This window comes from Antechinus flavipes, chromosome 2 (assembly GCF_016432865.1).
Source record: "Antechinus flavipes isolate AdamAnt ecotype Samford, QLD, Australia chromosome 2, AdamAnt_v2, whole genome shotgun sequence".
In the NCBI taxonomy this organism is placed as follows: domain Eukaryota; kingdom Metazoa; phylum Chordata; class Mammalia; order Dasyuromorphia; family Dasyuridae; genus Antechinus; species Antechinus flavipes.
In genome coordinates this window covers 489,414,953-489,442,421 of record NC_067399.1, presented here as the reverse complement: position 1 = coordinate 489,442,421, position 27,469 = coordinate 489,414,953, and the positions used below count along the sequence as shown (strand labels likewise).

General features: G+C 32.0%; 1 protein-coding gene across 10 annotated transcripts in view; it reads right to left on the bottom strand.

Annotated features, from left to right (window-relative positions):
* The window catches only part of CHD9 (chromodomain helicase DNA binding protein 9), a 251,575-nt gene that overhangs the window by 159,763 nt on the left and 64,343 nt on the right, over nucleotides 1-27,469 (bottom strand). For all 10 annotated transcript variants that reach the window (XM_051979833.1, XM_051979832.1, XM_051979838.1 and 7 more), the window contains one exon: nucleotides 11,972-13,578. In XM_051979833.1, the coding sequence (XP_051835793.1) occupies nucleotides 11,972-13,420 (1,449 nt within the window). In that variant the 5' untranslated portion in view covers nucleotides 13,421-13,578. The remainder of the gene's footprint in view (nucleotides 1-11,971; nucleotides 13,579-27,469) is intronic.

The following is a 27,469-nucleotide window of genomic DNA, read 5'->3' as shown; positions in this document are numbered from 1 at the left end:
ATAAATTAGATACACAATAAATATACATGATCAAACCGTTATTTTGCTGTACAAAAAGAATCGGACCTTGAAATATTGTACAATAAGCCTATGAAGGAAATCCAAAATGGTGGCAGGCAAAAATATAGGGATTGGGAATTCAATATAATGGTTCTTAAGTCATTTCCCAGAGTTCTTTCGCTGGGCGTAGCTGGTTCAGTCCATTATTGCTCCACTAGAACTGGTTTGGTTCATCTCATTGCTGAGGATGGCCAGGTCCATCAGAATTGATCATCATATATATACTTTTTTCATTATTAAAATTTTCATTCTAAAAGTTTCCTTGAATAACACAACCTGAATAATGAATTTTAGTTAAGTTCTTCCTTAATCTTGAAGCTACCAAAGCACCAAAACATCCCAAAGCTGTGTTTTTCTCAGCAGCTAACTTTCTTTGTGTTAAAGTGCTGGCTCTTTCCCCTGATCATTTTGCACTTTAAAAAACTGAGGCAAACAAGGTCAAGTGACTAGCCCAGGTTCCCTCAGCTACTAAAAGTATCTGAGGCTAGATTTGAATTCAGGAAGATGAGTCTTCTTGAACCCAGATAAGGTGCTCTAGATCCACTGCACCTCTTACCAATCTTATCAGATCCCAAAATGTACTACAAAGCAATAATCATAATATTAATATGATTTGGTATTGGTTTTTTAAAAAAGAGACATTGATCAATAGAATAGATTATGTACATATATACAAAAGCAAACAAATACAATAGCCTGGGGTTCAATAAATCTGAAATCCCCAGTTACTAGAAGAAACCTTATGGTAAACTGGACAGCTGTCTCTTTAAGAAAATAGATTTATACAGACAACTCACACTATCTACATTAAGCTAGGCTTCAAATGAAAACATGATGTATATAATAAAAGTTCATATCACTAACAAATTAGAGAAGCAAGAAAGAAATTATCTTTTAGATTTCTGGTTGAAAGAAAGAATTCATGAATAAACTGATAGAAAGATCACGCAAAATAAAATGGACAATTTTGGGAGTACAAAATTTTAAAAGTTTTTGCACAGATAAAATAAAGTTAAAAATACAGTATAGTTAAAAATGGAGAATGAAGACATTGGTGAGGGGGAATGTCTGCAGTAAGATTCTGTAATAAAGTTTCAGATCCAAGATATGTAGGGAACTTAAAACAAATTTATGAGACTAAAAACCATTTACTAATGGATAAAACAGCCGAAGGATATAAACAAGTAATTTCCAAAGGAAAAAATGCTGAATAGGTACACTAGTACACATGTTAGTAGAGCTGTTAATTGGTATAATTGTTCTGAAAAGCAATATGGAATTATGTACTAAAAGTTATGACTAAATTAACCAGCTATTGTGTCTATATTACAAAGAAAACAAGGAAAGAGCAAAGGATCTAAACAGATAAAAATGATTGTAGATATTTTTGTAATGGACCATAACTATAAATAAAAGGATCTCCTATTGAAGAATGGTCAAACCAATTATGGGATATGATCATAATGGAATACTGTACAATTAAGAAATGATGAAGAAACTGAGGAGAATATGAAATAATTCAGAGTAAAGTGAGCATAACTAGTAGAATATATAATGGTAACAGCATTATAGAGAAAAACAATTTTAGAACACTTCAAAACCCTCATCAATGAAAAACCACCAATCAAGAATGAACACAAAACTTATTGCCTTGGAAGTGAGGTGATGACTTGTTTTGCTAAACTCTGAAACTATGTATTGAGAGGCATTATTAGTTTTTTCTTTAGTTCAGTGAAAAAATAAAAAAAAAAGCAGAAGAGATTTTATGGAACATTGTTGAATAAATGAAAATAAGTTACAAATATAACTGTGGCACATATAAAGCATTCATTACCAATATTTCAGAATTCTGACCCAGTTATACCCAGTGAAAGAACACTGGGAAATGAGTATGGACCACAATGTAGCATTTACAACTCTTTCTGTTGTTGTTTGCTTGCATTTTTGTCTTCCCAGGTTATTTTTATCTTTCTAAATCCGATTTTTCTTGTGCTACAAGAGAACTGTATAAATATGTACACATATGTTGTATTTAAGATATACTTTAACATATTTAACATGTATAAGACTGCCTGCCATCTAGGTAGAGGGAAGGAAGGGAAAAGTTGTAACAGAACTGTTACCCATGAATATGTTCTGTCAATAAAAAACTATTAAAAAAAAGAATTCTGTCTCAGAGACCTCCTATGGGAGCCAGGTTCCTGTGGATTATATACTAAAACAATTGTTTCAATACCCTCTACTTATCTTGGACAAATGGTTAATTACTTCTTCCATTCTAAGTTCTAACAGCTATTATGTATCATTTATGTTCAAAATTTTCTTCATAATAACCCTATAGAGGAAGTATTATAATAATTTACATATTTTTATTTTATTAAAATGTTTTTCTAAGAATTGAAGTGCTTAGGTCAAAAAAGCTAAAAAGTAGCTGCAAAGATTTAAAACCAGGTTGTCTGACTCCAAATTCAATGCTTTTTTTTTTCCTGATACAGATTCTTTTCTGATTATGGTAGTTCAAAATAATTCATCTTTTGTTATTTTGACAAGCACACAGACTTTTTTCTATTGAAATTAAGGTAAATTATAATCAGATCTAAAAAAGTCATGTCAATCCCACAATATCTATGTAATAGAATTTAAAAAAAAAATTTGAACTGTGACTTATTTCACTTGGTAGAGTACTCCTAAATAGAGGGAGGAAAACATGCCAAAGTAGGTCTATATTTAACCTGGAAATTACAGAATTGCCTGGGAGCACTGAAAGATTATCCTATATCAGTATGTGTAAAAAGTAGAATTTGAACCCATCTTCCTGACTTCAATTCTATTTCTTTATCTACTATGCCTTACTACCTTAAAAAAAAGTTTGGTATTATTCAATTATCTCTTTTATGATCTTATAGAAAAAAATTCCATAACTTTCTTCTAACTAGGAAAATAATCCATAATTTTCAAATGAAATCAATAATCTAAATTAATCTATGCAAATAGGTTGGCCTAATAAATGCAAGTTGTTTTCTAAAACCAAACTGATACTTTTGACAATTAGAATGATTATTTTTTCAGGACACCTAAAGTGGTAAGTTATATTCTTTGTGTAGATTAACAAACTTTTAAAACTATATTAATCACATTTGGAATGCAATTTCTATATAAAGCAAGTCAAAAAAAGTTTAACAAAGCAGCTATTTTACTGGAGAATTATCATTTCTCTAAACCTAGAAAGAAAATTTTTTGTCCTCACACTTTCAGGATCAAAAGTAGTTAGTTCTCTAACATCCAAGTAACTTCAGAAAAAACATTATGTAAGAGGAAACAATGGTCGCTCATTCCTATTTGAGGGCTTTTTATTCCATTTAAAAGGAATATATCCTAACAGAGCAAAGGTTAAATTCTCAACACATTCAAGGAGCAATCACTCAATTTATTATCACTTACACGTAGGAAAAAATTCAACTTATATCCTACTGGATTTTGAACACTTGATAAAGGTAAGCCAAAAATGTGAACCTTAGTCAACACCAGCTACTTTCTATACTTTTAAAAAATTATTTTCCTTACACTTTCAATTTAAGATTAGGAATGAAAAAAGAAATCAAACCCATGGAAAAAGTTATCTCAAACAAAAGAAATATTTTGGGATTCAAAAGAAAAATGAACCACTCAAATAATAAGTAACTGATCTGCATTTCTGAAAAAAGTGAACATTATGAAAACCACAGTATATTATCAAGGTCTTTTTTAAAAAGTTACAGTAATACTGGGACTATATTCCAAGGAGATCATGGACAGCAAAGAAAAAAAAAAGACAAAAAAAGTTCAGCAAGGTTACTAGCAGCATTATTTGTGATAACAAAAATCTAGAAACAAAATATGTCAGTGAATTGGAAAAACAGGAGAAGTTGGGATTTAAGAATCAAATGGAATATTATTATATGAAAAAGAGTGCCAAATTCAGATTAAGACCTAGAACTGATTAGCTGCATGAAATGAGGCAGAATGAAGAAAGGAAAATAACTATGACTATAACATCAATAAAGTCAAAGTAATAAACTTGATTAAATACAGGTCAATGTTAGAATTATGACATCAAAATGAAAGGATATTTCCTCTCCTTTGAATTAAACACCAGAAAGATCAGGTATGTCAACTGCTATAAATTTTTAAAAATAATTTTACTATATCCTATCTGTGAAAATAAAATTTAAATAAATGCAAGTAATTACAAAGTAATATTAAAATTTTGCTTTGAAGTATTTGTTCTAATACCTATTTTCTTTGTCTATGGATAAAAAATAAAATGTACTGCATCAAATGACACAACTTTGTCTTTCATGAAATTCTTAAATTCCAGTCCCATTAATAGTCAATAAACTAACTTTTTTAAAAAGTAGGAATATACTTTTTAGTTTCATTTGGTTGTTTCTTGATACATTTCTTTTATAGCATACAAAATTTATTAATAAACTGAAAAAATTGCAAATAAAAAGGACAATATAAAAATATATCACTTATCTAGCAGTCAAATTTGTGGAAATTCAAGCTATTGAAATCAAACTTGCATGTTTCATGAAACACAATCTTTTGGTGAGTGAAGATAAGAGTGGTCAACTTGGTATTGAGGCAGTTAGGTAGACACAATGGATAGAAGACAGGGCCTGGAATCAGAAAGACTTGAGTTCAAATCTGCCCTCAGATACTTGCTGTGTGACTGGGCAAATTCTCTAAATTCTCTCTGCCTCCAGTTTCCTTGACTATAATAGGGATAATAATAACATCTACCTCACAAAATTGTTGTAAGGAACAAATGTGATATTTGTAAAGCATTAGCACACTGCTAGGAACATAATAAGCATAGTATTTAAATGCTAATTTTCTTCCCATTCTCTTCCTTATCTCCTCCCCTCTTAGAGTCTACTGACTTAAGAGAAAAATTGTTAGAAATCTTAACCAGCTAACCTTGGAAGTAAGATGTCTTACCTAAAATTCTCTGTTCATAATAGGCTTACTGTTTTAGAAAAGCAGCAGCAGCAGGGAGTCTGGGAAGATAAAGGGATAGTTCTCTAATTCACCATTTTCAAGAAAAAGGGAGAGATAACCCACATTATGCACCATACAGGCATATTATACAGACCGAAGAAATAATAGAGGTATCACCTCTATGGAAATGTACAGTCTTCTCTCAGACTTCTCCTCATAGTTATTACAGGCATTCTAGGACTTATACAAATCCTCAATCTTTGCTAAGTCTATCAGTGAGATATATATATATATATATATATATATATATATATATATATATATATATATATATATATATATATACACACACACACACACACACACATATATATATATGAATGATGAAGTTCTGTAGGAACTGGCACAAGTCCAAGAAGAACTCCACCAAACATTACATTAAATGTCAGAATGAGGATGAGAATTCAAGATCCATTAATTATGGTTCATCTGTGTTCCAAGAATTGGAGGTTAAAAAAAAAAAAAAACCCTTAAAAATACAGTATCTTCCCCCAAAGAAAAGCCTGACATAGACCTCAGGAGTGTTAAAATGTTGTCATGGTATCCACGTTATTATGTATACCCCCATGCTCTATTCCCCACAGCAGAAGAAATCTCATTTTATAGAGATCTGACTAACCTGCTACATCATAGCCAAGAACTACATTAGGCCCAAGAGAAATTAGAATAGCAAGTGCTAATGTCATTTATGGGCAGATAGGATAAAATGACTGATGTCATTGGTGTGACCAAAAGTAAAGCCACTGGCACAGAAAAAGTTGACCTGAAAAAAATACCACTGAGGCCAGCATGAGGGTGGCCTGTCTTGGCACTTGGCATCTTTCAAATCACCTGAGGCTGGTCAAAAAGACTATCACCACAAAACTGAGGTTAGATCTGCAAGACTGAATGAGAAGGTCAAAACGAGAATAATAAAAACGGCTCATAAACAATACTTCCATAAATACCATTCTGTCTGACAAAAGCATTAACCTCTTGGAATTTTTAATCCACTTTGGTAAAATGACCAATGATTTTTATTATGCTTAAAATTGCATTGTCAGGACCAAATAAGTTCTTATTCCTCAATTCTTTCTGGTACAAATAAAACATCCTACCTTGACTTGAAATTTAATACTACTTCCAAATTTGGCACTTCTAAAACCATGCAAGTGTACCAAAGAAGAGACTTTAATACACATGCTAAAGCCAATCGGAAGCCCATAGATTCTCAATAAAACTGATTTTTTTCAAAATTAAGCACACCAATTTTTAAAGCTTGTCCTATCTAGCTTCCCTGTCTATTAATATGGAAATTAAAACAATTTGATACAAAAATAAAGTCAGTTAACAAAGAATAAATAGCCCTACAAGTCTGCCAATAGTCCCTGAATAAAGCAATGTTTTATATAGTATGGTAAAATGGTTGTTACAAGTGCATCTACAAATAGCAGACATTAAAGTAAATATGTGTAAATAAAGTAAATAACTATAACCTATATGATCATTAAGAAAAAACTAAATTATATTCAGTATTCTTATTTTACTGTAGAAGCAACATGGTATAGAAAATAGTGCTAGGCTTAGAGTCAGGAAGACCTAGGTTAAAATCTCACTTTTGATACTTACTAGCTAGTGATCTTTAGCAAATCACTTAACTTTTAGAATGCTTAGGGCAATTCACTAGGATTTAACTACAAAGTTCAAAATAGGTTTTAATCTAGATTAGTGAAAGGAAATCCCTATGGTAACAGATTTTTTAAGTATTCACAAAATATATATTAGGCATATCACATATTTTAGTAATATTTCAATCAAAAGCAGTTTAAAAACTTTTAAAAAACTGATTATGCTTGATGTAAGCTTTAAGTATTAGGAAAATCATTCAACCACAATACTTTTTTCCCCAACAATGTAGAGGAATGACCTCTCCACTTTACTTACTCATACTCAATTAATTACAATATCCTTTCAGTATCATAAAAATAGTTTTTAGCAATTATTTGATCTACTGAAACAAAATCAGGATCACAGAGATATAGGATTTTAAAGGTGTCATAGACCGAAATCAATCTATTATTCCAAATTTACCAAATGCAAAAATTCTTGACAGATAATCATCCAGTCAAAACTTGAATATTTGTGGAAAAGAGAAGCTCCCTATCTCTTACCTTCATCACAACAAATGATCTAGTTCAACCTATAACTAAATAAGAATCATCTAAGAAAACATAATAGAGTGGAAAGAGCACTAGCATTGAAGTCAAATGAACTACCTTCAAATTATGTCTCTTACTACTAATGTGAATTGAGGAAAGTCTTCTTCTTTCTTCTGGGCTATAATTTTCTCATCTATAAAAAAGGGACCTAAGCTAGATGGCCTCTAAAGTCCCTTTTGGCTTTAAATCTAAATGCTATGAGGGCACTTTCTGTCTTTTGAGTGAAGAGCTCTTTTGTTAAAGGAGAACCATTAATTTCCAAGGCAGCTACTTCACTTGTGAATTTCTATGAATTGGGAAAATTTTCCTTACATCAAACCTAAATCTGCCTCTCTGCAATAGCCCTCCATTTTTCCTAATCATGTCCTATAGGACTAATCAGAACAATTCAAATCTCTCTCTTCTCTAATTTCTCTGGTAACTAATTTGAGGATAGCTAACCATCCTTCTTCCCTATGCCCCCAGCAACTATTCTCTTCTTTAGACTAAATAGTTCCAATTCTTCAGCTGATCCTTATACAGTATGATTTCAAGGTCTTTCCTCACCCCATTTTCCCTACTCTGAATACTTTCAGTTTACCATTATCTGACCTAGAATAAGATTCTCAGAATTAAACACAATACTTAATATTGTCTGATGAGGGAAGAATACAATGGTACACTATTAACTCTCTGGTCCAAGACCCGGATGACTCTCTTAAAACAACCTATATTTTTGTTTTGTTTTTATCTTTTTGGCTGTCAAAAAACTTTTAATGAGCAGTTCACTTAACTCTGCAGATCTTCAAATGAATAGATAACTAGTAAAATCTGTAAGTATAAGGCTTTGGACTTATTAAATTTCATCCTACTAGAGTTAGCCCAATTATAGCCTGTCAAAATCTTTTTAGATCATAATTCTGATTTATATTGTAATCTGTCTACTCCATCAAAACTAGTTCTGGCCTTCGAAGCAAACAAAATTGTCTTCTACATGCTAAGTTTTAAAAATATTTAATATAGCTATCAGATATCGCCTTAACCTTTATATAGTTGATTTTCAAAAAATTTTTTCTTTGATCTTTTAAAAGATGTTATATATCAACTGTAAAAAGCTATAGTTATTTGAGGATTTTTGCAAGGGGGCAATTTTTAATGGGGATCCACTGTAAAAAGTGCCAGAAAGCAGACTTCAGTTGAAAGAAGCTTTATAATGCAAGTTTCTGCTTCATCAATACAACAGATTAAAAATAAATTAAATTGTTTCAATTTGGGACTCTATAGTTTATCTAACTAAAACGAAATAGTTCACAATCAGAAGTCTTTTTTTAAGAATAAAAAAATCAAAAAAATTATTTATTCCCCACTTAGCATGGTTTCTTGAACATAGTAGGCACTTAAATGTCTGGTGGTAGTTAATAAGCTAACTAAGTATTTATAGTATTCTAGCTTTTTTGAAGAATGTCAATGAAATGCAAAGATCCTAAGAATGAAGATGATTTTAAAAGCAAAACAAAACAGGCCATTTTCAAATTCAAAATTAAATTTAAATGTCTATATGTGCACTAACAAAAAAAAAACGTTCTAAATAAACATCCAGTAAAATGTAGGCATATTTTAAATTATTTTTAGTTCCTAGACCTATACTGTTAATCTTTCCCCACTCCCACCACAATAAAAGAAAAAAAAATACTTTACCACAAGCTATTCAGATTTGCTTTCTCTAAAATTTTAGAAAAACTTTAGATAATGGAAAACATTTTAATAACTCACTTCTTCAGAAAAATGGAAAAAATACAATTATGCAAATACATTAAAGCACTGCACTCACAAGTTACAAAGTTGTAGGGATAGGTAAACTTTAAAAATACAATTTGGTATTCTGATACCTATTTCTATTACACTGACTATACCATGTACCACGTAATCTTATATTTTTCAAACATTAGCAGATCTTACAATGTCTCAAATTATTTTGATTTCATAAAACAAAAAAGCTAACATTACAAAGTAAAAAGAAATAAAATAAAATATAAAGCTTTATGCTCTTTTGATTAAAAATTGATAAATAACAGAATATATACATGTGCATTTTAAATACACACATCTTTTGTATAAGTTGCATTTTATTTGTACTACATTTTAGAGTTACTGCTATAACTCCCCACTATCTTTTCTAAAGTAGCAAAATTCTGTGTTTTATTGCAAAACAGGCATTATTTTGAATAATTAGTATCTATTTTTATTGTCCTAATATATTTAGTGTTATTTTTCTACCTCAAGTAAAAAGAAACATAAATAGAGTAAACTTAATATATACAGTTACTCATTCCTAAGGCAGCATTTTTTTCTTCAATTCTATATATGGAGACATCAAAAATAGTACTTAAAGCATTAACAGTAGGTAGTATAATGATTTGAACAGTGACTTATTAACCAGGAGATATTTCTCCTACACATAAAGTGCTACTTTATGTTTCAGTAGCACTGAAGTAGGTGCTACTATAGAGAAAACTCTTTACAAGTTTCCTTCAATAAAAAATTGTCTAAATCACTATTGATTAGAGAAATGCAAATTAAAACAACTGACATACCACCTTACACCTATCAAATTGGCTAATATGATAGGAAAAGATAATGATAAATATTTAAGGGAATATAAGAAAAACTGGGAAACTAATTCAATGTTGTGAACTGATCTAGTCATTCTGAAGAGCAATTTGGAACTATTTCCAAAGGGCTATAAAATTCTGCAGTCGATGTAGCAGGACCACCACTGGGTCTGTATCTCAAAGAAATCATATAAGGAGGAAAAGGACCCACATGTACAAAAACGTTGGAAGTAGCTCTCTTTGTAATGGCAATGAATCAGAAATTGAGTGGAAACTATCAATTGAGGATTGGCTGAATAAATTATTGTATATGAATTAATGGAATTATTGTTCAATAAGAAATGATGAGGAAAAAAAGAAATGATGAATAGGCTGAGTTGAGAAAAGCCTGGAAAGACTTACATGAACTAATGTTGAGTAAAGTGAACAGAATGAGAAGAACATATTACACAATAATATCGATTATATGATGATCAACTATGATAGAGTTAGCTCTTCTTAGCAATACAGTGATCCAAGGCAATTCCAATAGACTTGGGATAAAAAATGTCATCCACTGCGGGTTGAAGCATATGGTTTTCACTTTTTTATGTTTGCTTTTTCTTCCTTGCAGTTTTTCTTTTTGTTCTGATTTTTATTTCACAACATGACAAATAAGGAAACATATTTAAGATAATCCCTATATAAGATGTATGTATACCCTATATCAGACTGTTTGCTGTCTTGGGAAGGGGAATGATGAGGAAGGGAGAAAAAATGATGAGGAAGGGGAACTCAAAATCTTACAAAAATCAATATTGAAACTACCTTTACATGTAACTGGAAAAATAAAATAAATACTATTAAGGAAAAAAAACAACAAGCTTCCTTTAATCAATCCTATACATTTAAGAGGCTTGCAATGCTCTTTATTAATTGTTCATTAATTATGAAAACATGCATAGAAAAACAAATTGTATCCTAGTTTGAATTAAAATGGAGATGACATTAGAAAAATTAAGAAAGAAAGTTGCAAAACCTAAAGTTCAACAACTTCTGGTTATATTGAGGATGGAGGAATAGTTTGTCAAACTAGTGAAGAAACTGTGCCTATATCAATTAATAACATTTAAATAGCATTCAGTATGTGCCAGGCACTATGGTAAGCTAAAGTTTATTTTTTAATTTTATTATTATTTATTATTTCATTTGATCCTCACAACATCTCTGGAAAGTAGGTGCTATGTATTATCTCCATTTTACAGATGAGGAAATTGAGGCAAAAAGCAGTTAGGCGAACTACTCAGGGTCACATAGCTAGTAATTGTCTGAGAGTGCATTTGAACAGGCTCAGTGTTTTATCTACTGTTACACCTAATGTTCACGTAATCAAGTCCTTGCTAACCCCCTTACATAAAAATAACAAAATAATATTAAAAACTCTTGAGCAGAAACATCAGAAAATCAGAACTTGAAATCATATGAAAAAATTTGTTAAGATGATAGAGGGGTATATACATTTTTCTTATATCTATAAATTTCATTCATACTCAATTTATAATTTAGCCTCATGGAAAGAGACATTTTGAAACATTTCACTGCTTTTTAAAATTGAAAAAGAAAAACTGATAATTGTTTTTATTTCAAAAAGAGTGTGTGTGTGTGTGTGTGTGTGTGTGTGTGTGTGTGTGTGTGTATGTATCTTAGAATTCATGGCACCTGATACGATAACATTCACATATAAGCATCTTACAAATGTTTAATTAAGTAACAGTATATCAGAGAGGTGATAAAAGGTCTTAATATAATCCATTCATAAATCTAAAACTAAAGGTAATTCTTAAAATCATGTCTTTTAAATTTTCCCAAACATAGATGCCAAGAGTTTAGCATGTATTTTGCTATGAGAGAATCAATGAATCATTTCCAAGTTAAAAGTATAAATTCACACATTAATTTAACAATAAATGGGCACTTAAAAAAACCCCAACAACCTCCCAAAGCAAAAGCTAGAAACAATGAATAACAGTGAATGCCTCTGAGAAAAAAAGAAATAATTAAAACTCAATTGTTAAGAAAGTTAGAAAGCTAGCTACATACCTGACGTTGTAAGGATGAATGTTCTCTATCATGTAAGTGCTGATGATTAGAAACTGACAAATGCCATGAATGAACTTGACTTTGAGAATGAGTTCGAGCTATATCTGAAGGCTGTGTTAAAAGCTGCGGAGTAAGTTGTTGATCAAGATCATGTTCTAAGACATGACTTGAATTATCTTGGCCAAATGCTGAGTCATCAAATTGAGGAAGGAGACCCTCCTGAAGAAGATCTTCTGGATCAAGTCCTGTGAATGTCTCAGTTTGAGACCCCACTTGATGAAGCAAATTATCTTCTAGAGATGAAAAACCATTTGTTTCTACATGATCGTTAAAATGTCCCATGTGAGAAGCAGAATTTACAGGATCTGGGAAATTCATGTGCACAGGAGACAATTTTGAGCTGCTGAAGTTACCCTGAGGATGTGCTGAATGCAACATTTCAAAATTATTTGAATTCAAAGATGAATTTGAATTTAGGATATGTTGGGTAGAATCCTGTTTGGTCCCCGTCTGAGACATAAAGGCATTGCTTCCAGTAAAATCAGATAAAGTATGAGTTGAATGACTAGATGCAAGAGCTGTAGAGGACTGAAGAAGACTGCTTGGAGATATGTGATTACTGGAGAAGGAATAATGTGAAGAAAACTGTTGTGAGTTATTGACAGAGCAAGGAGTCATATTTGGAGACTGTCCATCAAAATTCCCATCTTGGTGATTGCCACAGAAGTGCATTGAAGCATTTGATGTTGGAGAAAACTGTTGCATGGAGAGAGGTTGTTGTGAAGTTGATGCACTGGTTATTTGAGATTGGTGAGTAACATGAACTCTATGTGGACCAGAAATATTAACTTCCATAAAGGTTTTAGATTGGCTTAAAGTTTCCTGCCCTGGGTTATTATTATTGTTTCTGTTTTGCTGTGACTGTAGTGATGTGCATTGTTGCTGTTGCTCAGTGACCTGAAATAAGGCAAAGTCAGGGTGTGCTACAAAGCTTTTAGTTTGCTGCATAGAATGTGAATGTCCTTGTTGGTGAAAAGGAGACCCATTTTGATTTGAAACACCAGTCTGATGGCCCCACATTGGACTACCATCAGCTACATCTGGAAACAAACCATTAGACTGATTTGGGGGATGGACCGGGGAACAATTAAATTGAGAATGTGGTGATAACACATTTTCAACTGGGCTACTAAATGATTGATTAACTTGGTGAAGTTTCAGTGACTCAAACTGATTTAAATGTTCAAAATCAGTCATCTTCTGTGATGTTTGAGTATCCTGGACATGGTTCAATGAATCTATGTGCAAAGGTTCAAATTCTACACCCAAATTCAATTCATCAACAAGTGAAACAGGTCCTGGTTGTACAAAGGCATCATCTGACAAATCCTCTAAGGTCTCACCAAAAAGATTGGCATCGTCAAAAAAGTCCATCATTGGATCAGTCATCTTGAAAATTCTAGGCCACTTGAATGGTTCACTCCAAATATATATTAAATTTATCTTCTTTATAGTGAGTAGGAACAGAGGTCATCAACTAACTGATCCAAGGCATGTCAGTGTTTATTATTGCTCTGGAGAACTGGGCATCCTGGCATGTCATAATTCTAATAAAAAAAAAGCAAAAATTTTCAATTTAAAATTAGTTTTTCAACAATTATTTATGTAATTAATGGATTATGGAACCATTATATCTTTTTAATTTAAGTCTCAAAATTCAGTGCTTTATGTTATAGAATAAATTCAGAAAAATTCTCAATATTCTCAGAGATGAAATGACTATATATACTTATAAATACCAATATACATATACATGTCATCACCTTGAATTTCATGTGAATAGGTCAGAATTCAAGTTTAGAGCATAAAATCATCTTAATCAACCTACCAGAAGGAGAAATAAACCTTGCCTAAAATATAAGACTGAAATTCCCTTTGCTACTTTTTTAATCATAAAAATAAAAATTACACACATAAACATGAAAATGCATTTTATAATGGTGTAGTGCAAACTATAATTTCATTGATAAGCATTCTATAAGAATAATTCCAGCACTAATAACATTACTTTGAATTTTACTGTAGAAACTTTAAAAATCCCAAGGTTAACTATGGAAATAAATTCAGAAAAAATGATGTTGTACATAGAAATCAAGTTTTCCAGCAATGTAAGTGAAAATCAGGGTGATATTATGGTTATCAGTATCTAATTCAGAAACTTACAAATCACACTTAAATTTGTTACACTTATTCCTTGTTCCCAGTCAAACGCTTTCTAAGAGTTTAAAACAGAATTAAATCAGCTTTGTGACTCAAAACTAAGCAGACTAGCATCATTTCTCCTCAAAAAAGAAAAAAAAAAGATATAACAAAGTAGATCTGGTGAGACATACATATGTGGATAAGGGGATTCAATGTGAGTTTTTCTACATTGTCAATCTAAAATTTCATCTGGTTCTCATGCTCCCAAATTATACGAATTTCTTCTTTTTTTTTTCTATTAGACAAAGTTCATTTTTGGATTATAGTCCTTCCCCTATGTACCTATACTGCAACTAGGTTACAACAGGAAGAATAACAACAAGTTCTCTAAAGACTTATTTACTTTATAATTAACCTTATAAAGGGCTCTTTATGAAATGAGGGTTTTTAAGGTTCATAATTTAGACTGGACACAATATATGTAATAAATGCCAATTTTCTAAAACAATAATGTTTCACAAATGAATTTAAGATTTAAGTATATATCCATATTAACAATTTCAGAAGAATCAGGAATCCATATTAACCCACAAAATTTACCCAGGAACATTTTCCATGAAATTATATACCAGCTATTACAATAAAATCAAACACTTTAAAGCAGATTACAAAATGAATAAATATAAATTTTACAAAATTTAATTTCCAGATATATCACGTTGTCCTGAGCCATCCTTTCACCACTAACTTCCCCCCACATACAAAGTATATGTATACGTACTATAAATGTATCTAAATATGCAGCATGTATATATACATATGCATATATGTATGTGTGTATGTATATTTGCACACACACATATATATCTAGAAAACACCCACAGCCACACATCCAATACACACCTCTTTTTGAGTTGTTTAGGATACCTAATAGATCAACAAAGAGATGAACTTGGCATCTTCAGTCATAGCCAGATGCTCTAGGTGCAAAGAGGCCCATAGTTTAAATTCAGAAATACCCTATGTCTTCATTTTTATAAAGCTCAATAGAGGACAGATGCTGATTACTAGAACTATGGAATATCATGCACTTGAAATGATGATATGTGGCAATTAAATTAGATAGCAAACTATCTGGAGGACATGCTTTATCACATGGTTCCTTATTTGCCCTGTTAACAGTTTTTTTGCCTTGGTTTTATTTTTAACCTGATTTAGACAATAAAAAGAAATTCATATGTAAGTTAGTTTTTAATAAATACAGTCTTAGGCATGCAAATATTTCTTATATTGTTGACTTGAGTTATGTAATAAGACTTAAAATAGTTGTGAAGTTTCTATATGTTATTCTAGGTTTATTAGAGAGGAAGAGAGTCTGCATTTATGACAATTTCCATTATTTTGCTAATGAGGAAATAAATGTTACTTCCTAAATATGGAAAGCTAGGTGTCACACTGGATAGAGCACTGGACTTGGAATCAGAAAGATTCATGTCATGAATTACAACTTGTGTGATATGGGGCAAGTCACTTAACTCTATTTGCCTCAGTTTCCTCATCTGAAAAATGAGCTAGAGAAGGAAATGGCAAAGCCACTCTAGTATCTTTGTTAAGAAAACCCCAAATAGGGTAATGAGGAATCAGATAGAACTGAAAACAACTGAAAAATAACAACACTTCAGAAATACGTAAGATAAGAAATCTATATTAAGTCATAGTTAGCAAAAGGATTGCAAATAAACCATGGCAAATTATTCCTATTAACATTTTCAAACAACACATTTTTCAAGTTAACTAGTTTTTCTCTAATTCAAATAATATCCATGATTCTTATTCAGAATTCTTTAGTTCTTCTCTGAGATTTCTTGTCTTCATTCACCCTAATTTAACCTTTGCTTCTGTACTATTTGCTAATATTAGCACTTTTCTTAATAGCTCAGATGAGTCATTTTAGTTCAGCATCATACAATACTTGAAAGTTCAACAAAACACTTTCCGCACAATCCTCTTAATCTCTGTGCAAATATCATTCTCATTTTGCAGATGAGAAAACTGAGATCCACTCTATCTGTTTAGCATCTTGACTAAGGTTATATACATGATAATTAGTAAAGATTTTAATTAAAGTTGTCTATTCTAAATCTAGTGATTTTTACACTATAATACAACTTTCTATGTTCCACCTGAACTGAAGATTTTTTTAAAAGAATTCATTTGATACCATTGCGTCAATTGCACTATGACCTATAGCACTCCTGGTTGCCCGCCATGCCTTGAATATTCTCCTCTTCATTACTCCTTCAAATACTAGATGAGCAGCCCAAAGAATTTGTCAGTTTGTCATGCCTAAGTAGCATGGAAAGATAATGATCTACGACTGAAATTCAGTAGGAATAGAAGATAAGCATTTTGAGGTCTAAACATGATCAATCAATACAGCTAATATCAATGAAATTCTTGCAAGAAATGGTATATGTGTACTTTATTTAATATGTTTAACATGTATGGAACTGCATGCCATGTAGGGGAGGGGGTGGAGGGAAGGAGGGGAAAAGTTGGAACAGAAGTGTTCACAAGGGTCAATGTTGAAAAATTAGCTATCCATATGTTTTGTCAATAAAAAGCTATAATAATTTTAAGAATGGTATATATGATTGGGAATAAATATAACAGAAAAATAAATATAAATTAGCCAGTAGTGTAGCTTGGATGGGAGTGAAAGGTGGAGGGAAAAAAAGAGGAGGAAGAGAAGGCTATAGTAGCTGACTGGCATATAACTGATGAAGAATTTAAAGGAATACATGGACAAGAATTCCACAAGATAAGAATACATTGAAAGGGTGAGAAAATCCTCATGCTAAATTCTTTCAAAGTATCTAATTATAATAAAAGGTATCAATATGCAAGTGTATTTATTATAATGATCCATTTGGGAAAAAGCAATCATATTATGGTAAAATGTGATGCAGTGTCTATAAATACTTCTTTCTAAATATAAATGAAATATAAATTAAGATGTATTAGTGGTAAATCTATAACTAACTGAATAGACATGAATGTATATCAGTGAAAAATGACAACTCTTTATTAACATTATTAAATCTCCATATTACTTTACTATTATTGCTATAGTATTTATATTTATGTGCTTCCCACATATGGAAAGCACTTTGCAAAATCTTAAAGTACTATGTAAATTCTAAGGAATATTACTATATCATTTCTATTAAGTGAACTTAATGAAAAAAGTTGCCTTGTCCCACAACCTTTAATTTATTGACCCTAACTCATTATTCACTTTCACAGATACTGGATCAATATTTATCTACTGGTTTTAATTTTGTCCCCATTAATTTGCATTTTTTGAAATCAGCAGAAGTGTTCTTCACTATGTTCTTCAGGTGGTTTAAGATTTACAACTAGAAGGTAAAAAATGTCTTTATTTTTCATCTTTTCCCTATTCCTATAGAAATTAAGAGTAAACATATAATAAGTTATGCTAAGTATACTCATTAAATAATGCTCCCGATAAATCCTCCTGTCATTGGGCCAAATTTAAGTTTTCAACCTATGACTGTCCTAATATAAATACAACAAATCTATAGTCCAAATGTTTTTATTATTTCAAACTATAGAAAAATCACCTTCACCAGTAAATGTCACCACATTTTATATAATTTTTAGATTGGAGGATGAGAGAGTAGTAAATTAAAATATCAACACTAAAAAGTAAATCATTTTATCACCATACAATTGCATAAACAGACTGTGAGCATTGCTAAGAAAGAATACTGTCAAGACCTTTGATAAAGAAACCCCATTGCCTATGGATATAAAACATAACTAGACACAACTGCATTTACAAAAAACTCCAATATGCATTTGTCAGAGGGACAAAAATTGTACATAATAGAATCGCAAGTTAAAAAGAGGCTGAAAAAGAAAAAAAGCAAAGACTTTTAAAAAATCCTGGATACAGGAATTCCATGAGTCAAGATAGTGGAATAAGCAGTAAATTACTGTAACTCTCCCATATTCTTCTCTAAACAATTATAAAATAGTACCCCCAAACAAATCTTGGAACGGCAAAACCAGCAAAAGGATGAAATAAAACAATCTTTGAATGCAAGAAACTTGGAAGATTTACAAGAAAGTGCCTCAATCAGGGAAAAGGGAATGCAGTACAGAACAAGAAGATTCCTAGCAAACAAGCAGCAAGTCCCACCTGAGAAAACCAGTGGGAAATCCTGAACCCCAGAATGGTAGAGTAGGGCAAAACTCCTACAACGCCTAAACAAACAAATAGGAAACTGCTGGGTCCCAGCCCTGTGCTTCAGTGTAGCCTGGGGAAAACAGAAACACCCCATCAGCCTCTATGCCAGATACCACCACTAGGACCCTGGCTCTGAATAAAGTAAGGTGTCAGACACCAAGGGACTCCTGCTAGCAGCACCAGATCTCTCCCCACCCCTCAGCATAGCTCAAACACAAGGTCTAATGGTCTCAGGACAACTTCAGTATAGCACCAGATAAAAGAGGCCTGAAGCAGTGCCTTTTCCACTCAAGAAAAGAGCTCAAATTTAAGAGAAAAGAAAAAGGCCAAAAACAACAAAAAGGAATACGACCAAAGAAAGTTATTATGGTGACAGGGAAGATCAAAACACAAACTCAGTAAGAGAACAATGATGTCAAAACATCTATGAGCAAAACCCCAAAGAAAAATGGGAAATGTTTTCAAAGCCAGAAAGAATTCATGGAAAAGCCCAAAAAGGAGCTGAAAAGTCATATAAGAGGTAGAAAAAATAGGGGAAAGAAATATGAACAATGGAAGAGAATTTTGGAAAAAGAGTCAATAGCTTGGAAAAAGACCACAACCACTTAAAAAAGTAAAATTGGTCAAAAGAAAAAGGTCAAAATAAAAATTCACTGAAGAAAATTAACTCCTTAAAAAGTCCAATTGACCAAATGGAAAAAAGTACAAAAGTCAACTGAGGAAAACAACTTCTTAAACATCAGAATTAGGTAAATGGAAGTTAATGACTATGAGACATCAGGAAATCAATCAAACAAATTTTTAAAAATGAAAAATATAGAAGAAAGCATAAACTACCTCATGGGAAAAACAACTGACCTGGAAAATAGCTCCAATAGAGACAATAGCAGTCATTGAACTACTTAAAAGTGATAATCAAAAGGGAGAACCTGAATATCATCTTTCAAGAAATTATCAAGGAAAACTGCTTTGACATCCTGGAACCAGAGGACAAAATAAATAGGTATTGAAAGAATCCACCATTTACCCCAAGAAATCCCAAAATAAAAACCTCAAGGAACATGGCAGAAAATCTGAGATTAGGTCAAGAAAAAAATACTACAAGTGACCAGAAACAATTTAATTATCTGGGAGCCACAATCAGGATTACACAGGATTTAGCAGCTGCAACATTAAAGAATCAGAGGTAACGGGAAATGATATTCTGAAGGCAAAGGAGTTAGGACTACAATCAAGAATCATCTAACCCTAAGCATAACATTTCAAGAGGGAAAATGGTAATTCAATGAAACAGAAGAATTTTAAGCATTCATATAGAGAATATTAGATTTGGACAAAAAATCTGATCTCCATTATCAAGACCTAAGAGAAGTCTAAAAAGGGAAAAAGTAAAAGAAAATAAGGGATTCAATGAAGCTAGACTGTTTAAATTCCTACAAGGGAAAATGATACTTGTAATTCTTAATAACTGTACCACTAATAGAATGACTAGAATGAATATACACAGGCAGATGATAAGGGTATAAGATGAATGTGAGGAAATGATATAAAAAATAATTAAGACTGTAGGAGGGGGCAGACTGACAGAAGATAGGGAAGACTGAGGGAGGCTATACACAGAAGCAAAACACTGTCACTGAGGGGAAAGTGTGAAAAGAGAGAGAGAAAAAACAGAAGAAAAATAGGATGGAAAGACGATTAATAAATATAATTGTGGATAGGATGAATTCTCTCATAAAATGGAAGTAGCAGAGTAGATAAAAAATCAGAATCCTACAATATTCTGTTTTCAAGAAACACATTTGAAGCAGATAAACACACAGAGTAAAGATAAGGAGTCAGAAAAATCTATTATGCTTCAGCTCTAGTGGAAAAAAAAAAAGCAGGGATAATAATACCTGATCTCAGACAAAGAATAAGAAAAAACAGATCTAATTAAAAGAGATAAGGAAACTATATCTTGCTAAAAGGTAACACAGACAATGAAGTAACATCAATACTAAATATATATGCACCAAGTGGCATAATATCCAAATTCCCAAAGGAGAAGTTAAGTGAATTGCAGGTCTGTGACCACATAAGAGATAAGAGAACATTACAAAATGTAAATAAATCATTTTAATTATATTAAATTTAGAAACTTTTGCACAAACAAAACCAATGCAACCAAGATTAGAAGGAAATCAGAAAAGCTGGAAAACAATCTTAATAGCAAGTGTCTGCTAAAACATGATACCTTAGCATTTGTCTATTTTAAAATTTGTCAATCTTGATTCATTTTGACAAGAAAAAAAAATGCTCAGCACTATATTTGTCTTGATTGAGCAGTAGGGATTTAAGGTTGGCTAGATGTATTGCTCAGTTCCAGCCATGGGTTGCTCTTCCCCAGTGAAGGTAGTGTTGTGCAGGACTGTAAGGTTGGAGCACACAATGCTGAAGTTTTGCATTATAGTGGGCAGACTGAGACAGTTTCTACAGGACGATGTAGCTGCAGTATATTGTCTCCTAGTTCCCAAAATAGTAGTACTAAAAGGGGGATAGCTAGGCCCACATGATCAGCAGAAGGAAAAGCAACAGGAATAGCAGAGGTGGCATGAATAGAAGTAGTAAGGAGCCCAAATGGCAGTGGCAGTAGTGGCAGTAGCAACCAAGGCAGTAGTGGGCAGAGGACCTAGGACTCCTAATAATCTTGAGTCCCAGGCAGTGGCCAGAAACTCTGGGCAGTGGAGGGCTTGTGATCATTAACTTTTGCCTCCATATCCAGATTCCTCCTGCCAGAAAGCTTGAATGACAGGGGTGGGTAGAGAGTGGTTTCTCTCAGAAAATGAACTGGGTCAAGAAAGGAAAATTTCTCTACAGCTAATGACTTGATGGCTCTGGAAGAGAGAGGGAGACTGTTGATTTTGCACAGCTCTTCCCCACTTATATTAGTTTCAGAGATTGAAGACACCAAAGTCATCACTATATTCTGAGCTATCATAATTCATCCTGACTTTTGTATTGTCACGACTCTGCTAACTCTGGATGAGAGGGTAAGGATTACAACTTTGTGGAACTGTGCCTCTTTAAATCCAGTTCACTCAAAAGTCAAGACTTGCCCCTTGTGATGTCAGTGGTCCTCTTCAACACTGAGTGCTAAATTAATCAGAATTAAAATGATAGCTATTTGAGAGATTAGATACAAGAGATAATGCAAAGATAAAACAAGAAGATTTGGCTACTGATGAGATATATGGGGTACAAAATATCTAGGTTATAAATTGGGGAGACTAGAAGAATGGTAGTGACCTCAAAAGAAATAAAGAAGGATTCTGGAGGGAAAAGGAAAAGGTAATGATTTCTGTTTTAAATATATTGAATTTCAGATAACTCTGGGATGTACAATTTATAAAGTCCAATGGTGACATAACTGAAGCTCAAGAGTGCAACTGGGGCTATGGCTGGATATATAAAAAGCTGGCAGTCATATGTAGAGAGATGACAACTAAACTTAAAACAGCTAATGAAAAAAAGAATGCAAAGAAAACGACCCAAGACAGAACATTAGGGTAAATTCACAATTTGTAGCATGAGATGAATTATGAACCACCAAAAGATACTGAAAAGCAGCAGTAAGAAAATACTCTGTACTCAGCAGTACTGAGTAGTATCATGAAAAAACAGAAAACAGATATTATCCAGAAAGAAACATAGAGAAAGATAGCATGCCAACAAAGACAAACACAGAAAAGGACAAGGATAAGAAAGGATAAAAAAAATTATCAGTTTTGGAAATTAAAAGATTGTTTACTTTGGAAAGAGTTTTTTCAGTTAAGTAAAAAGACTGGAAGTCAGACTGCAAAAGGCTAAATGAGTGAAAAGAAAAAAAAATGTGAAAGCAGTTTTCCCTATTTATGAGGAAAAAAAGATACAGAATCCTAACTGGAACAGATGGTAGGGTCTAGTAAAGGTTTTTTAAAGGATGGGGAGACAAAAATGTTTAAAGGCAATAGGGAAGGAAACACTAGATGGGGAGAGATTGAAGATTAGGGAACAAAAAATGAATGAGAGAATATCAGAATAAAACACAATTTAGTTTCTTTCTACAACAAGTCATGTAGAGAGGAGAAAGTGCAACCTTGTAATTGTGGGTATTCCCCAAGGTTCTTCTCTTTTCTCTCTATATTATCCTACTTTGTTTCAGTTATTATCTCTATGCTGATGATGGTTTGGATTTCTTGAACTGAATGTTCCATAGGCATACAAAATGCAACATGTATAAAATTAAAGTCATTATATTTTCTTCCTCTTTTAGATTTTATTTTCTAATTAACACTCATTTATTTTCTCTCCCTTTTTGATCACTCCTCAATTAGAAAAAGAAAAAAAGAAAAATCCTATAATAAACAGTCAAGTAAAAGAAATTCTAGCATTGGTCATGTCTAAAAATATATCTCAAGTTCTTAAGTTCATCAACTCTTAGGAAGCATAAATACCCTGCTTCACTACTGATTCGCAGGAATTAAGGCTGGTTACCATATTGATCAGAAAAACTTAACTTTTTCCTCAAATTCTCATCTCTCCCAAATTTCCATGTTAAAATGTCACTACCATCATTCCAGTCACCCAGTTTCATAGACTTAGGGTCTTCCTTGACTCCTCACTCACCACATACATGCATTCATTTGACTATAAAATTCTGTTATTTCTTCCTACAAAATATCCTTCATATATGTACCATTCTTTCTACTCACTATGCTACCATCCTAATTCAGACCCTCATCAACTTCTTTCTGGGATATTACAATATTCTTTTAATTGTTCTTACTCTCTCAAGTTCTTTTCCCACTCCATTCTATCTTCCATATAGCAGACAATGCAATTTTCTTGAAATACAAATTTGACTGTGTCACCATCTTCTTCAATAGTTTCCTATTTCTTGTAGCTAGTAAGTCCTTTGGCATTTAAAGCTCTTCACAACCTGGCTTCTTCCTACTTTTCTAATTTTCTTAAACATAACTCTACTGCCACTCTCTGATTCAGCAATATTGACTTACTTGCTGTTCTTAGCACACAACACTCATCGTATATCTTGATTCCTTTGCAGTGAATATTCCCCATACTTGGAGGGTTCTCCTCATCTCTGGCTCTTCCCCTTCTTGGCCTCTTTTAAGATTTAGCTCAAATGCCACCTTCGGTAAGAGTTCTTTGTGATCTCATCTCCAGCCATTTGAGCCTTCCTATTTAAAGTTACCTTACTTTTACTCTCCATCTATCATCTGTGTGCTCTCTCTCAAACAGTAAGCTTATTTTATATATTATGTTATATATAGGATATTTTACATATCCTATATAAAAATATGTTCTATTTATATACTTATATATCCTATATAAAACATATATGTATATTTTATATCCTTATTATAGCTTTCTATTTCATGACATCTGTATATCTAAGCTAACAAATGAAAAGACTTGACTAATATTGAAAGCATTGATTATATTAGAATGTGGACTTTATTCAAATACTAGTTTTAAGTTCATACATTTATGTTCCTTGTCTTTTTAATACTGTTGTATATTGACCTAGCAGTGCCATTACTGGATCGATAACCCAAGGAAATCATAAAAGAGGGAAAAGAACTCACAAGTCAAAAAATGTTTGTAGCAGCTCTTTTGTGATAGTAAAGAATGAGAAAACGAGAAGATACCCACCAATTGGGGAATGGCTGAACAAGTTGTGGTATATGAAGGTAATGGAATGTTATTGTTCTATAAAAAATAATGAACAAGCTGATTTTAGAAAAGTCTGGAAAGATTTACATGAACTGATGTTATGTGAAACAAGCAGAATCAGGAACGCATTGTATACAATAACAGCAAGAGTGTGCAATGATCAACAATGAAAGACTAGATTCTTCTCAATGATTCAATGATCCAAAGCAATCCCAATAGACTTTGGACAGAAAATGCCAACCGCATCCAGAAAAAGAACTAAGGAGACAATGTAAATCAACACATGCAATGTTCAATTTTTTTTTTTTTTTTTAACATTCCCACTGTTTTTCCCTTTTGCTCTGATTTTTCTCTTCCAACATGATCCATAAAGCAACGTGTAGTAAAAATAAATTTATTGTTTTTCTTCTGAACTGATTTTATATTTTGAGTGTTTTTGCCTTTCATTATCTCCTCAGCACTTAGAATAGTATCTGACATATAGGTATATAATAAATGCCATCTGATTAATTGAACATCTATAACCTATAGTAAGACCTCACCAATATGTAATTTAGATATATGGCAATGTATTAGATAAGCAATTAGATATGTCCAAGAAAAAAGAAAATGAGAGACTAGAAAGCCAAATTAGTGTCACAAAATTTAACACACTAAAAACGTACTCTTGCATACATGAGAGTTTTCAGACATTTATTTTGCAGGAGTCTTTGCCAAAAACTTCTGAAATGAGTGTGTTCCCTCTGAAATTATCTTCTATCACCTGTTTTTATTATGAAAGTTTATACTTATTTACATGTTGTCTACCCCATTAGAATTTAAGTTCCTTGAGTTCAAGGATGGTGCTTTTCTTATGTGTTTTGCAAAAGTAAGTACTTGTTGATATAATTCATTTCAGATTCTATTTATTTTACAAATTCTTTCAATAAGCTTGCTTATTAAACAACTTCCCTATCTTGAATGATCTTAAGATATGTATGAAAACTTCTTGTTGGAAAAGAGAGTTGTGTTTGTGTAATGAAATAAAGAGGATTTTGCATCCTCCACATTTTTAAGTCAACTATGTAACTATAAAGATGTGTTTTGCTATAGGAAATAACTTGCAAGTCTGTGTATTACTTTCTCATATTTTCATCAATGATCTTCTCAATAACATTTATAGATCATTTTCAAAAAGATGCAAAGGTTAGTTAGGCATATAGATTAATTAGTGACATCCTTGTTTGCCTTTTTTTGAGCAATAAATGACACTTACAAAGAGCCTTAAGATTTGCAAAATACCTTGTACACATTATAATATTTAATCTTTTCTCCCTATACAGTAGATATTATAGGTATTATCATTATTTTACAAATGAAGTAGTACAGGCTCAAAGGTGTTAAATGACTTGTCCACTGTCAGTCAGTAAGTCACAATCATAGTAAAATATATATCCATTCTTCCTGACACCAAGTCCTGCACCTGCCATTCTACAACATCTGTTATTTATCCCATTTCTTCTATCCAAAATATTGAATAAAATAAGCTCTTAATGCTATCAAGTTCATACAACTTTCAGAGTGCATTTTCTGTGTGTACTTGGCCTGGTCCTGTTATTCTTTCCTACCTAATCCTAAATGCCATGTCTACTTCCTCATAAAAAAGTTTAATTAATACATTTTTGGTGGAGTTGTGAAATAATATAACCTTTCTGGAGAGCAATTTGGAATTATGTCCAAAGGACTACAAAACTATACCTACCTTTGATACAGCAGTATTACTATTAGGGCTATATCCCAAGGAGATCATTAAAGAGGAGAAAGGATCCAGATGTGCAAAATGTTTATAAAAGCCCCTTCTGTAGTGTCAAGAAACTAGAAATCGAGTGGATGCCTATAAATTGGAGGAATGACGGAATAAGTTATGGTATATTAATGTAATAGAATATTAATGATAAGCAACTTCAAGTGAGTTTGATTCCAGCCAATTCCAATAGACTTGAGATGGAAGAGAGTCATCTATATCCAGAGACTGGGGACTGAATGTGGATCACAACATAGTATTTTTACTGTTGTTGTTCGCTTGTTTTTTCTCTCTTACATTTTTCCTTTTTGATCTGATTTTTCTTGTGCAGCATGACCAATGTGGAAATCTGTTTAGAAGAACTGCACATGCTTAACTATATTGGATTGCTAGGGGAGGGGAAAGAAAGAAAGGAAGAAAAATTTGGAACACAAGATTTTTCAGGATGTTGAAAACTATCTTTGCATATATTTTGAAAAATAAAAAAGATTTTATTAAAAAAGAAAGGAAAAAATGATGAGCAGGCTGATTTCAGAAAAGCCTGAAAAGACTTACATGATGCTGAGCATAGTGAGAGAACCAAGAGAACACTGTATACAATAACAACAATATTATGTAATGATCAAGTGCGACAGACTTGGCTCTTCTCAACAATGTGGTAATTCAAGGCAATTCTAATAAACTTGGGATAGAAAATGCTATCCACATCCAGAGAGAGAACTACGGAGACTGAATATGGATTGAAGAACAATATTTTCACTTTGTTTATTTCTTTCTTTCTCATGGTTTTTTCCCTCTGGGCTGATCTTTCTTGTATCCCATGACAAATATGGAAATATGTTTAAAAGAATTGCACATATTTAATCTATCTATATCAGATTACTTGATATCTTGGGGAGGGAAGAGGCAAAGGAGGGAAAGAGAAAAATTTGGAACACAAAAGTATTATAAAAACAAATGTTGAAAACTATCTTTACACGTATTTGGAAAATAACATATTATTGAACATTTTTAAAAATACAATTAAAAAAAAAGCATCTGGTCATTTCTACTTCCTGAAAAAAATTTATTTTCTAAACTGCATAGTTTTAATCATGTTAACATAAGTGGATGCTATACTTATATATTATATACACATATATATATTAAGAATATATATATATATACACATATATACATATACATATATATACACACATACATATATATATATTATATATATGTATATAATATATATATATATTCTTAAGAATCAAAGTTTCAAGTGAACCATATGACAAAAGAGAGATATATAATGAGTACAAGCAGGCAACAATATATTTCTTTTTTAAATAGTATTTTATTTTTCCAAATACATGTAAAAATAATTTTCAACATTCATTTTTGTAAAACTTTGTGTTCCAAATTTTTCTTCCTCTGTCCCTTACCTCCCTCCTCCCCAAGACAGCAAGCAATCTAAGTTAAACGTGTGCAATTCTTTTAAATATTTCCATATTGTCACATCCATATTGAAAAATCAGATCAA